At 50.4% G+C, this 15,113-nt stretch overlaps 1 protein-coding gene across 1 annotated transcript; it reads left to right on the top strand.

Annotated features, from left to right (window-relative positions):
- Positions 1-8,991: 8,991 nt before the first annotated feature.
- On the top strand, positions 8,992-9,448 carry BO72DRAFT_450483 (uncharacterized protein). The gene has a single exon (XM_040945265.1). It carries the CDS (start codon positions 9,048-9,050, stop codon positions 9,210-9,212), a length of 165 nt encoding a protein of 54 aa, XP_040798814.1. The 5' UTR covers positions 8,992-9,047; the 3' UTR covers positions 9,213-9,448.
- Positions 9,449-15,113: the final 5,665 nt, after the last annotated feature.

Here is a 15,113-nt window from a genome sequence, read left to right on the forward strand (position 1 = left end):
GAACAGACAAGAAAAAAGAGATATTGATGAGTGAGTGAATGAGTGAGTAACTGTCGGTGCGGAGAGAGTCGATCAGACACGACTCGACACCACCACGACAACGGGCGACGACAAAACCCGGGACGGGAAAAAGAGAGAGAGCGCGAGGGAGACGGAGAGGAAGACGGAAAGTGCAAAAAGAGAGTGAGAGAGGGAGGGAGGAGGAAATGCAAAGAGACGGGAAAGAGTCGGAGAAGCAAGAGCAGCAGCAGCAGAGAGCAAGCAGTAGTAGTACAGTTGGAGGTGGGGGGGGATTGGCCGGGTGAATGTTGGTTTGGCAGCACGAGCCATGAAACAACAATGGACTTCAAAGAAAGATTTCCTCTCTACCCGCCCTAAACGAATATTCCAAAAACAAAATAAAATAAATAAACCACGACTAATTCAATTCAAACTCTTTCGAACTCACTCTGCAACTCTCTTTTTTCCTTTGGCTCTCTGACCGTCTGGTGGTCAATTCTCCGGATAATAATCGGAAAAGAGATCCCAGCAAACTCTCAGTGTGTAGGGATCAAATGGGGATGATGATATGTAAGGTAGGGATGGGTGCAGAGAGAAAGAGAGAGAAGGTTGAAAGTATTAATATGTCAAAAAAGAAAGCAAAAACAAAAGAAGACAGTAGAAAAAGGTTATAACCTACTCAGTTCTGGTCCCCAAAAAAGGCAGACAGTCTCTCTTCTTTTCGGGATCCGATATTAATAGATGAACAATCCCAAATAGGCGAGGAGGAAGAGGAGGAGGAGAGGAGGACGGCAGTTCAGCCGGAGGTGCAGGAGAAGCGAAGCTACTTTTCTAGTGGAAAGAAAGAAGAATAAGAAAGAAGAACCAAATGATGATGGTGAGATCAATCGAATCAATCAACGGCCGTTGATTTTGCCTTCGATCGCAGCAGGATGCAAGTCCCTGGCCCTATCGCCGGCTTTTCCTGATTCAATCCATGGATGGTGCGTGCATACCTGGTATGAGAAAGAGCCAAAGCCTGATGTGAGAAGACCGAGAAAGACAAAAAGAGTTCCCCGTGTTGTTCCACCTTGATGAATTTCCCCACCCTCAAAGAACGTCGGATGGTCGCAATTACACAGGGCCGGGTTGCCTTGTCGAAAGGGTAAATGGTCAAATGGACAGCAGATCACTCGTAGTGGAATGGAGTTTTGGCTGTGGTGTTGTCTTGTGTTGTCGGTATTTGCTGCTGCTGCTGCTGCTGATGCTGATGCTGATGGCTGACGGGATGGGAGGGGCTAGACCCTCCAACACATGACGCGGTGGGAAACTATATCTTGAACAAGAACAATGGGAATGGGCGAGGCAAAGAAGAGAAAAAAAATAGGAAAGAAAAGAACAGATGAAAAGTCCAACAAGAGAAGAAGAAGAATCACGAGGGTAATGCAAGAGAAAGAAGAAGACAAGAATTGAAGAGAGAGGAGAAACCCTGGATCAAATGGCTGGATGTAATGACTACTAGTAGTAGTTAGAAGTAAGTCTCCAGTCTGACAACCCGTCAGTAACTTAAAAGTCTCCGGCACAAAAGAGGCAAATCGATGACTGATGACGATGAAGATCGAAACACAACACGATCATTAATCAAGGAGGGGGAAAGGAAAGCGAGACATTGAGATCTAATTATTATTTCAGACTCACGGCAAGCAGTTGCTTAGAATCGAATGATTTGCCAATGGGGAGAGACGGCCTTCGTTTCTTGTCCAAAAGAGAAAAAAAAGTGTACCTACCTACTGTACTTAATAACCTAGGCAAAAGTAGACAATCCCAGTGGTCCGCCAATAGGTTAAATTGGGGGGCAAGACCGAATCCACCTCCCGTACCGAGCGAACGGGCTGCCTGTCTCTGATTTGTCCCTTGGCAGCGGGCGTCTGGTCTGGTAATTTAAATGGAGTCTCCGTTCCGCTGAATCTAATGGGGAAAAGAGGCCTGGAGGCGGAAATCGATGGCCAGGAGAGAAGAAGGCGAACAAGGCGAACAAGGCGGAAGACAAGAGAGAATGAGAGGAGAAGAGGAAGCCAGAGAAAACCCAGAAGAACAAAAGAGGAAGATCCCAGCTAAAACCTCCCCATTGACGTTGCGGGATGATGTCTTATATACAAGTGTGATTTAGTGTAGTGGTTGGTATCCATACTCCATAGCTGGTCTGATCCATTGCGATGTCGGGTATCAACCTCCAGTTCTCTCTCTGTATGCCATTCATTGTTGCTTGTTGTCCTGAAGGGTATTGCTTCTTCCCCCCCCCCCTCCCTCTGGTCTCTCCGTTGCCCCTCCTCTCAATGCTAGTCCGCGTCCGTGTCTGTCTTTCGGCCTAGATCCGCAGGCAGGATGGAGGCAATCTCCATCCAGCTATGCAGTAAGCGCAGACACTAGGCGAATGCAGTGCAGTCATTAGGCAGGTTCTTTTTTAGATCCAAAGAAGCACTGCCGTGGCCGGGAAATCTAAGGTAAGGTAAGCTCGATGCAGGGCCAGGGTGAGAGTGAGAAAGAGGGACAGTACGGAGTACTCAGTACGAGGAAATACAGTCTGTATCTCTCTTTCTAGTCCATACCGCAGTATTACCGAAACCTTCAACCCGAGGATTAGTGGTTATTTTAGATGGGGGGGGAGGGGAACGACTTTCTCGAAGACCCAGCAGCACTAAAAAGTAAGCTGCGCAGGTAGATTAACTTCGAACAATTGGTTATGATTTGAGATTCACTTTGTTACTCGGTTTTGACTGGTCTCCGCCTCCCGGGGATTACTGCCATCACTCAGTATCATGAAAGAGACAAAGTATTGCCCCCCTCCCTCCTCCCCAATCTGGTATTTTCCTCGACGTGATCATCTGCTGCAACATATAAGGATACCTCAGTCAGTCATGTTGCAGAGTGGCATCAGACTTTTGACACCGACACATATTGTCTTCTTTTGTCTCTCTTTTCCTTTCCTTAAAGCCAATCCCAAACACGGTCGCCCTTTCAACGAAATGAAGAAACGGGAAAGGTTCTACACGTAGGCAAGTCTTAAGCCAACCTAGAAAATCCCCACTCCCCGAGCTAGACACCTACACCCAACCCAAGACCCAAATGAGAAACCGATCCGGATCCTTCCTCTGTGGTCGTCTCGGTCCCCACCAATCACACCCAGTGAATCTCCTCTCCAGCAACTATAACCAACCGGATGTGGGGAGGGTAGGTACTTTGGGTCCAACGCAGCAAGAGGAGGGAGGGGGGCAAAAGAGTGGGCAGGCTATACGAACTACTCTGCTAAGTACATATACTACTATGAAATTAAAGTGGTCGGAAAAAAGCCAAGCCATTGTTTCTTGTCTTCACTGCTAAGACGTGTAGTCAACAGTCAAAAGGCCTAACTACCAAGTGCAGTGTGCATCACATACATACAGTAAACGTCCTCCCAGCGGATGATTCAGTCGGGAGCCTCGGGATGGGATTTCCCACCTGTTATTGACTCGCTCCGCATCCCCCCCGCCCTTTTCTTTCCCGCGCAGACAGAATGTCCTTTTCACTTTCCCTCAGATTTCTCGCTTGCGTTCACTCGTGGAACCATGATGCTATGGAGATAAATAAGAGCATGCATGTGTATAGAGGGACGGGGGGGGGGAAGGGGAATGTGAGTTTCCGTCGTTCGAGATCGGATCTTTCACGGAGACCTTTCCTTGTACCCCTAAGCGGTACCGGTGACCTGGTGTTGTTGTCTGCAGCCAGTGGATCTATACCATGACCCTCCCCTGCTGATGACCGGCCGAATCGCAGGTAGTTATAGCTAGGGTCATTATAATTATGCCCGGCGCGAGACAGAGGGGATCTGAGCGTCTTTGCGCCCTCCCCTGCCCCTCTCTCATCTCTTTCTCCCCGAGTAGTCGCGACCTTAACTACGTACCCTCTCGACTAGTAACAGACTAAACAGCACCTTGTTGGAATCAAATCCGAACAGGGACAGAGAATGCAGCTTTACATGCATGTCGGACCAATCCCCATCCTTCCTTTTTCTGGGGGCCGATGGAGTAGCCACTGCATCGGTTAATGCTGTTGGAGTAGCGAAGCTGCAATTAGGATTCGCCCGGTGAGTTTGAGATACTGGGACTGCGCAGCTATCGCCATTGTTGCCTTGGAGGTCGTTGATGGATGGGATAAGGAAACGGCGGCGCCGTTCATCGGAGAAACAGAACGGTGAGCCTGAACCCGGACCTATGCCTGTCTCACCGAACGGGGGGAAGGGAGGGAGGGATAGAGTGACTAGAGTGAAAAAGCAGGGACCAAGCTACCAGCCACTGGCAGTCCCAACGAAATCATCGCACCGTGCATCGTAACTATAGAGTGTGTTGGTGCTCAGTCGGTGTCCCTGTGCACGGCGGGGCGGGACCATGGGACACACTTCGTTCGGGCAGTCCGTCTGGTCCGGACGAGACACACTGCTCCCTCCCAAGTCCCAAACCCTCTTTTGATCGAATAGGACGGACCACCGCCCGGTCAAGCACATGGCTTGGAGCCAGTCCTTGACGACCGCTCAAATTAAGGTTGCTGTCCTTTTCCCTCCCGAGCACGGTGGATTTGTGGGTTTAGTGCAGTCAACCGGTCGTCGACGTCAAGTCCCCAAGCTTCGCTCTAATTATGGCGATGGCTATCAGATCATGACATAATTTTCTTGCATTGGACAGACACCCTCACAGTCCGAGAAAGTGATCAATGCTCCCTGGCTTTTCGTGCCCGGAAGAGTAGAAGCTTGATGTTGGGGTGCGTTCGGAAAAATCCCGCCCACAAAGCTGCAGCTAACCCCAAGGCAGCAGGTGCCTGTCCAGTAGCAGGTAAGTAGCAACAGCATACGGAGGAGGAGGGAGGGGGGAAACCGTGGGAGGACCGTCCTCCGGGACAGTAGTCAAGTCTCCCATGCACTGACTGTACTACTCTGCTACTATGTAACTTCACCGAGAAGGCTGAGCTGCCCAAAATCCCTAACTTACCCGAACCCGTGTATGACCCGGTAATCTAAGTGGGTAATGTCACGCTCGTCACACCCCTTTCAAGCGCGTATCAGCCGGAGAAAACAAGCATTGACAACCGGCGGCAGTACTGAACACAAGCTGCTGGCATGGGAGGGAAAATGGCCACCCACGCTACGAGTGTAATCCCTACAGCCGCAACCCCTCCCTTCTGTTCCATTCCCACTCTGTGGAATATTAATCAATGGAGATTTCCACGATTCAGGTTGATGAATGCAGATCCACCCTGCACGGCGGGTCATGGCTAACTTTACCTCGAACACAAGCCCAGCGTCTAGAGGCAAGAGAGGCGCGGCCTAGACAGACAGACACATCAGTCTGAAGCAATCAAATTGGCATCCCGGTCGGCATCGTAGTTTTCCATGGCCAGATCCCCGTTCGGATATGCAGCTACTAGATCGCGTCACGAAGAATACCCGAGTCGGTTCGCGCTCTGGTGATAACAGATCAATCCAACTTGGCTCGACAGCCATGGTTCAGAGTAGTGCTGGACATGCCGGCTCAAACTGATGATGACGCTGGTGATCATCGTCCTCAACATCATCGTCATCCTTCTCAAGAGGGGACCCATTCGCATTTCCGAAGCACAGTGCACATCGCGGTGTCAAAAGCACGGAGCAAGAGTCGGCCACACATCCACCCCCGTCATCCCAACCCCTGCGGTGGCGAGACCGGCGGAGCTAGGCGTACTGTAAAGAATGGAGGATGTGATAGAGCCAAGCCGTGGCCAGGTCGTCCACGGTAACCGTTAACTAGCCCTCATCACCGGTCGGTGTCGAGTCCGGGGTCCAGTGAACAAGACGGGCAAGAGAGCACAGGACTTCTGTCTGGCTACTGACTACCGCCAGACGGGCCATACCGTCCCCGTTGTTCCAAACGACAAAGTTCCTAGAGCACGTTTTGCTCCCTTTCGGCCCCACGCGAGGAACGACCGCGAGGTCCACCGCGCTAGTGCTTGATAATCGGTGTCGACCACGCTAAACGACCCATAATGGACCAGAGATAAGAAGTCACAGATAAGCTGATAAGAGTGTAATTAGCCTTGGTCATCGGGACCAATCGTTGTCCGGGTAAATGAGCTAGGCAGCGTAATCGTGACCTCGGCTTCTGTGTCGACCAGCATCGATCAAAAGTACAGGATTGAGTACAAGCGACCGTCCGGAACAGCGGGGGTGGGGGGGTGGGTGAGAGGAAGGCAACATAATAGTCCACTAACACAGCATCAGCAGGGAAAGAAGGCAGAGGATCAGCTCACATGCAAAAAGGGGGGTGATGTATGTGTGTGGGTGAATGTGGATAATTTTGCCCCATGGCACGAGACATCTGTCGTTCAGCAAATGACATGAGTGGGAAGGTGAAGTGGCAAAGGCAATTATAGAGTTCGGCGCTGGAAGAGGAAAGGGAGGCGAAGGTCAACCCGTAGAAGGGGGGGAGTGTTTGAACTGTTTGTTGGATGGATGACTGGTCCGTTCGTCTTATCTCCGGATGACTAATGCGTGGTTCCTCGGAGCGAGGCACTCACCCTTCAGCTTGAGTTCAGTTCCATGACTCGAGATCGCGGGTCAGATCAACAACCACCACCACCACCACCACACCAACCTCCGTCATCCCCCGTCAACCCTCCGTCAACCCACCAGAGTCAAACTATCCAAGAGGCGTCCAATAACAGCCCATCATCCACTATAAGATAGTCCGTATAGCCTGGGCGGCAGGGATCTGAGACGACAGCCACGCAAGCAAGCACGGCTTAGGGTTGTTCCCTTTCTCGTCCGGATGCAGCTCTCCAACTTCCGACGGCACCCTGGATTAACACACTGACCAACTGAACAATCGGGCGTGCCTGGGTCTAACCTGCTCGAGTAAGTCCACCGTCGTAATAGCATGTTCTCAAGCCTGGTCGACGTGATCGGGATCAACCTTCGGCAGGTATGGATGAATGTTTCAAGGGGGGAGGTGGTCGGTTAAAGCTCCCTTGCCGTGCGTGAGGCAAAGTAAACAGCCAAAAAAAGAAGAAAAAAAACAAAACATCAGGCAACATTCACAACGGACAATCAAGCGAGGACGCCACCGACCGGAGGTAGTTGACCAAGGAGAAGGCAAATGCAGACTTTACCCAGCGTAGAGGGACGATAGTTCATCCATCCATAATGTGTATGGGTATAGTGATAGAACGGCTCAGTTCCACTTCTTGGGGGTCCGACACTATGGGATTTTCGTCATTGCTGCTGGATGACGGAAGGACGAAACCGGCTGGTTGTACGGAGTACGGAGTACCCCATAAGTTTATCCCCTCCCCCAAACTAACCCGCTCCCGAGATGCTGAGCTTGATCCGCCATCTCACGCATCCTTTCATCCTCTCCAAGCCTTCAGCTGCGGAATGCCCAATCCAGGAATCCTTTGCTTGGCAGGCGGGTTGATGGATGTGGAGTGTGACAGAGTTCACCTGGTTATCCTGTGTCGGTTGCACCATGAGGACGAGGATGGCTTGTCCTCCTAAGACCCCAATAGAAGGCAGCCAGGTTTGTTGAATGCTGACTGCAGGATTGGTCAGATTGGTCAGAGGCTTACTTACTTATTTATTCGTACATGATGCGGCTGTTGCGGGCGCATTTGCAATACGAAGCGATAGGTTCAAAGTCGGCCTCCGAGCACCCGACCTGAAGCTCTGTAGGCGGCTTGATCAGCATTCTGATCGAGTCAGACATAGAAAGAGACGGGCAGTGGCCTCAGGGAGGAGGACCGGACGTGACGTGACTAGAAGGGAAGTGTGTTGACCAAAACCTGTCTCGACCTTCGGAGGGATTTAGGCTGACGGGTGGTGGGGTGGGATGTGCAGAGGTAGTAGGTTGTAGTTAGAGGGTATAATCGACGGATCATGGATGGTGGATGGTTGGTGGATCGCTGGGTTGGCGAGCCGCAATGGATGGGATCTGGATGGGGGAAAGTGTGGGAAAATAGTGTGGGAAAATAGTGTGGAGTAGGCTGTGGCGCATAAGAGGAAGCAAAAGTATCCCTTGGATGTCGACGATAGACAATCCGGCCTCACAACAAGAAGGTATTGGGAGAAGAAGAAAAGGCCGATGCAGCCAAAGAGTGCCCAACAGCAGCATTCCAAGTTCAAGCTTGCCCCTTTCAGTTTCCCTTACAGGAAACCTCCATCCCCCACCACACTGCAACATATTCAGGCATCATCACTTCAAATGGCGGTCAGGACGAGCTTGAAACACTTCTACTCGCTCACTCAAGAGACACAGGAAGGAAAATGAGATTCACAAGCCCGGGATGGGCCTGGATTATGTACTGCAGTGCTCACCTCTTTCTTGGCCGTCCCAGTCCCCGAAGGTTTCGATCGCCTTGATAACTCTGCATATTGACATCCGTTGAGGACGGCTGTCAAAGATAAGGAACCATGTCTAACATTTGGGTCGTACCTGCAACCCTGCAATCTGTCCTCACAGTCATCAACCAGAAAGGGGGTTGCGTGTGAGACACAATCGAATCACAGTCGTGGATTGCCCTATCGATCGACCGGCAAATGGCTGAAACCCATTGTTATCATCTAAGAAAGTATCGAGGTTCATCTCCTCCTGCCCGAACTCCGAGAGCGACGATAAAGTGAGGCTGTTTGACTGGTGGTTTCGATCCATCTCCTCTTTCTTTCTCCGCATTCTCCGACCCCAGACCAGTTGCCGAGGGAAATCCTGGAGAGAGGCCCTCTTCGTCCTCACGAACGTGATTCATGTTACCCCTGGGGTATCGGGTAGATTCGCCTTTCGATGAATGGACTGTTAGATCCAGGTCGAAAGCGAAAAAGGACAGCCAGTACCAGGGTGTCTTTATAGGCAGGCTCCTTCTCACGTTTCCTCGGCCACCCTCCATCACAATCGCGATTTCATCACCGAACCCTCTTATCACGACACCCATTATCAGCACGGAGTCTAAAAAAAAAAAAAAAAAAAAAAACCTTACTTTGTTTCTCACTTGTTTTGCTTTAATAATCATTCCTCATGTCCTGTCAACCAGTCACGCGAGCGCGATTTTCAACCGTTGCGCATCATTGCGATAAGCACACTGCTCCTCTGGTCTTGATCATTGGCACCACGGGTTGGATGGTTGTTGTTATCGGGTTATCAATCCTTTCCCCGGAATCCGTGTTCAGTCCCGGGCGGTGATTGTGATTGAGGATCAAATCTTCCTATGGCGACGGCTTGGTTCGGATCGCCATTGCAAAGGGTGCTTTGTCCTGTCAATCGCTGCCAATCACGGTGTAGAGGGTGTAGGATAAGGCGATAGTGGCGATCGATGCTGTGATTGTTGAAAAAAGCAATGTACATAAGATGTAAAGACTTATTGGTGATGGTGCTGCAAGATTGGTTGATAAGAGCCAGTCCCCTGATTCATAAGTCTTAGAGACACCCGCCTTCCGCCTTCTTCGAGCAAAAAGCGCAAGTGGTTGTGGTAGATATGCTCGCGCCGTGGTATTGTACAGGGTGGGCGTGTCTCATGGTGAATGTGGCTCCATAGCCCTACGACCAAGTCGATCATCGGCGGATGATGTAATGACAAGGTCAACTTGATTCATCCTTAGCAGGTCCAATCGCTAGTACCTGGGTCAACGAGCGCATTTCCTACCTCCAAACCAAACCACAGGATTCAATTCAAGTCTCGATGTAGACCGGATATGGCAAGTTAATGATGGGATTCGAGTTGAGAAGGTTTGTGTGTGCGGATCTATATTTTGCTGAGTATGTGCGCGGGAACCTTTATCTCGAAGCTAAACCTAGTTACTAGCTCAAAGTAGCTAGGAAGTTAACTATAGATGCTATACAACCCATCCCACGGACCTAGGAGATTCCTACTGGGTGATCTGGAGCTATTTCCTTGACACTATACGGGGGGGCAAAAAGAGCTTCCACGTGGCAGAAAAGAGCTAAACAAGTCCTCTATCCCTCGTTGCGCAGGAATTGCATCTCTTAATAGAAATCCGGACATCGCTGAATTCAAAATAGATGCAACTGGCACCAACCAGCCATGCGACCGACAATCCCATCCAAAGCCATTCGATGTCCTTCATTCCACCGGTCCTGCAGTCCTGTCGGCGTTCTAGAGCAATCCAAACCACGTGATCCGAGGCGATTCACCAAGTGAGTTTTGCGCACCTTGAGATCCTAGCTATTCCATCCAGCAAACCACCGAGGAATCAAGAAATCGTTCCATATCACCCATTCCTGAGTTATCCAATCTTGCTACGAGTCCAAGCCACCTGAACGAGTTCGGAACTCTACTTCCGCGCCAACCCGCAAGCTCTGTACGACGTTGACGAAGAATCGATTCGATCTTGCACAGCGGGGTGTGAGCACTGACCAGCCGGATGTCACCACGTTCGCTCGAGGAAGATCTGTCACTATATGTTCCTGGTCGAACTCCGGTCCGTAACCTCTCAAGGACCATGGGGTCCTAAGATCATGAAGGATGTCAAATCCAACGTGCGTGAACCACGGCCATCTCCTTAACCGTCTTGTGGTGTGGTTCTATAGTGGCCAAGCCGCAGCTCCCGATGATATATATAAAGCTGATCGACTACTGTGAAACAAGCGATTGATCCCGATCGCGAGGCAAATGTTACCGGCAGCAGTAATGCATGTGCTTGTTTACCCTCTGTATCTCTCTCTCTCTCTCTCTCTCTCTCTCTCTCTCTCTCGCCCTCTCGCGAAAATCGCGATTCGTAACTTCTTAGGCTCTCCTGAGCGAGTCGAACATCGAGAGCTCATATGTCTGCCAGATATCGGATACATGAGTGCTAAGTCTACCTATCAGGTATCTGGATCCATCATGTTCACGAGATCCCAAGCCCCTATGAAGCCCATGGCAGGGGGCGTCATTATACCGGAAACATCCAAAGAAACAGAAACTGAATATAACCGTACCAGTCCAATACAGACTAGCTACATGTATACAGGTGTGACTAAATATTATCTTGAGCCAAACGGTACTTCATACTTGCACGGTTGATGTTCTACCACCCAGTGGATAGAGACATTGAGTTGGTGACATAGCCACCACAGATTCATATTAAATCGCGAACATGGACTTTCGTGCAACGGTTCTGAGTCATATACGAGCTGATCCGTCGGTCAAGCGTGCTTGCGGAAGGAGACATGATGTACTATATACTTGAGTCGTTCTTTAGCGAACGCATCAGGTCAATGGTACATCCTGTTCCAAAGATGCGTGCTTAGAAAGATTAACTAGATAGGATAGAGGGACCTGTATCTTGTTGGAGAGTCGGAGATTTGATTTTATCCTTGTATATGAGAGTGATTCGAGACGGACACCGGGTGCTCTGATGAAGAAAGGCCGCCTTGTGGCTGATTGAGAGTGAGACACGGACACATTCGGGTAGTTAGATAATTGAACGTAACACGTAGGAAGAGACTGCGGTCATCACTCGCAAGCTGATGCTGCTATTCAGGCACATCATCGGATACCACAACTTGACATAGGTTGTGATATCTTGCCAAGGCAGTGTAGGGATGTAGCTATTTGTGAACTGCCATCTCCAAAGAGTCAATAGCGACACAGGGACTCGGTTCCATGAATTGTACATGCCAGTCAGCCACATCAGTTACACAATGCTCAGCAGAGGTACATTCCCAAATAGTACAGAGATGAGCTGATGTGCACTGTCATACTACACGAAAGGTGACGAGCATCGAAGACAAGAAAGCACCAGGCTGTACTGCTGATGCACCAAGCCAGCCATGTTGATGAGCTATAAGCCTCGCTCGCCCTGGGAGGTAACGGTTCCTCTCTTGAAAACGGTTTTGAAGCCATGTCTGTCCATGCTACTGGTGTTACTCGCGCTCAGCACGACCGTTCCATAACGCAACACTGCAGACTCCAGACGCACTCGTAGCAGTGCATACACATACCTATCCAACAAAACCGACTGCTCCATAACCTCACGACTGCAACGCAGACAAGACACCATGCATCCCTTAAGCTTGGAAGACAGAAGCGTAGCTTATCCGACTCTCCGGGCGAGACCCGACCAACGAACCGCATCCCATCCTGCTACCTCACAGCTCACTCTCCATGTAGCCTCATTATCCGCGGTCAGGATGCTCCCGTCGGATTTCTCATTTCCCAGTTGACGTGTATATCCGATGACGTATCGATGTATGGATGAAATCGCGCCACGCGATAAGCGAAATGTCACTTCCAGCTCTCGGAGCTCATGTTGTCATTGTCATCGATCGCAGTCGTAGCGCGGACACACCGGACGGAACATCGAACACATCAAAATAGTTGCCGCCGGAAGCATGGCTCATGAGCAACATTCCTATAAGGTTAGCCAAGATGGGACACCCCATTCATCCCAGCGAGAAGTCCATTCTCCTCCACCCCACCACTCACCGGAAAACAAGACGGCGACGCTGATCCAAGATCACTAGAGCATCGCATCACGGACAGGGCAACTCATCATAGATCATCCTTCACTCACAGACCTGACCAGACTTGATCACTCTCAACATCAAGACACAGACAGAACCCTTGACGTCAGTCCGCGCATACCCCACAGAGCCACCCCAGATCCATTCAAATCCCAACAAGGAAACCAAGCTCTTGACCCATGACCATAACCATGTAGATCAACAGACCCAGTAAGTCACCACCAGCAAAAGAAGAACACAACAAGTCGGATGATCCCCTCCACCTTTGGTGGAAGATTTAGATTGCTGATATGCGCGGGTTATGGTTCTTTTGTCACGCCATCCTCAGCTGACATGGACCGTTAGAGTCACGAGACACAAACCCTCCCGGCTGGAAAATCCCGTTGATCTTTGAAAGACTTGACCAGGATGATGATGGGTATTCGCCGGGGGGGGGGGGGGGGGGGGGGCAAAGAAGGTGAAAAGCGACTGGATCTTGGTTTGGAGAAAACCAAACCTTGAATCTCTATCAAGCTCTCCCCATGTCTTGTTCTAGCAGGTTTGGCTGGGACTGGGCACCAAGATGCTGAAAGTCGCATATCGATCTCCCGAGCAAAGAGACGGAGCGAACAGCTGGCGTGCAAAGATCAAAGTTTTTCTTTTCTTTTCTTTTTTTCTTCCTGAATTGCGCTGAGTCGCTTGCATGTAAGCATTCCCCGGAGCGAATGAGATAGCATGCCGAAATCGGAAGCGTAGCACGTCTACCTTACTACTACCTTCAAGGTGCGTACCTAGTACAGGTAGTGCAAATCCAATCCGCGTGCGAAGCGCCGGAATATACGGTGAGCGGAAAGGACTGAGTCAGTGGTGGTGTACCATTCGTCCCATCTTGCCGGCCGGCTGATGGGCAGCTACCTTCTCCTCCACTGTTGCGATGAGATACTGTCGGTTATCTTGGAAGCCATCTATATTCAGAACAAAAGGGATGGCAAGAGATACAAACGAGACTCGTTTGTTGTAGGCATGTGAGGTCTTGAGGTACGTTTACGTACTGGTGAGGGCGAGGGGAGGGTGGTGTATTCTACGTATGTACAGGTACTTCGAAGCCGAGAAGGCGCCTCAATGCAGCCCGGGTGCTGGAAGTATCTGAATCTGATGGTCACCTAGGAGCCGTATCGTAGCTAGGTACTCTCTCTCCTGCAGCGCAACTCATCCAGCCACTCAAGACCACCACCGTTTACTCACCCTCCCCCTCCAGCGCCAGTCTTCATCTCAAACGTCGCATACAGCCCACACAAAACGTCAGCGCTGAACAACTACATCAAACCCGAGCACTCAAGAGAGACGCGCAAATCCATCACGGAGGGAGCGGAGAAACGCCCCCCCCCCCCCACGGATTTCCAGATTAGGGAAGAAAAGAATAATGCCGCAATCCTTTTCCACCTCCCTCTAATCCTCCTGCTCATATGTGCTGGTGCAGCGTGTATACTGGTCTCGATGGTAGCATTACTGGAAAGAGTCTATCCCCGATTTGCGGCCTTCTCCGGAAACATACCTGAAGTCCCAGAAAGCTTTAACCACAAGGGAACTAAAGGCAGAAATCGCGCAGCACCCATAGCACCCTATCACAATGAAAGGGCTTCATCTCTCCTTGTCCACCCCCCCCCTTCCCCATTCGTATGGAATTTTTTTATTAGGGTAAAACCGGGCTGTTTCACCATGGACGGCCACTTGTCTCTATTGGGGTATGCTCGACTGCATGTCCGTTGTTGAGGGCTGTGGGTGGACCGGGGGTCCTTAACGTGTTCTGCATCTCGATGGCCGATGATAGGAGGGTCGTTGGGAAGAGTGGGAGGACGAATGCTTAATCAGTCAAGGTGTAGAACCCGATGTTGTTGGCCCGACTGTCTATCTTTGCTTTTGCTTTTTCGTTTATTCTTCGATGCTGGTCTCAATGCTAGGTGGATTGGCCATAGCTTCATATTGCTGCAGACAACCAAGCTATGCTTCTGGGCGGGGAGGAGGGTCTAAATCGTCAGGCGTGTTTTATCTTCTTCCTCTGGTTTTTTTTTCTTTCTTTCTTTCTTTCTTTCTTTCTTTCTTTCTTTCTTTCTTTTTCTTTTTCTAATTTTATTTTATTTTCCCTCGCTGCTTCTCTCCTGCCCAATCCCGATAGGTTGGGAGCGCATTGCAGACGAGTGGGCTTGTCGACCATAAGGCAGCCAGAGTAAGTATCAATCTACTAGTAGACCACAATCAGTTTAGCGGTGTCAATCCGCTTTTCTCCATGTAGACTGCCACGAGACCACGCTGTGGCTTTTCTCCACCGTCGACGGCGACACCAAGAGTGGATTCCTCATCGGCTCCAAATTAAACCGATCCGTGTTCTTCGGGGACTTTCTGATGAGCAGCGGATCACGAGCAATCTATCTACAGTGATCTCCGAGACGAAATGAAGGAGAAAGGACCCTGAGCCTCCGGAGGGGTAGTGGATGGTGGATAAACACCGCGTAGTACGATGAACTTTCAGCATGGAGCCTGCACGAAGCCTCAGGATTGACTCGGGTGGCGCTTGACCGTTTCGGAAAGGAGGGGGGAAAAGCGTCTCTTTCCGATATGCACCCACAGGTACAGTACGTA

Source organism: Aspergillus fijiensis, assembly GCF_003184825.1.
Source record: "Aspergillus fijiensis CBS 313.89 unplaced genomic scaffold BO72scaffold_45, whole genome shotgun sequence".
Lineage (NCBI taxonomy): Eukaryota > Fungi > Ascomycota > Eurotiomycetes > Eurotiales > Aspergillaceae > Aspergillus > Aspergillus fijiensis.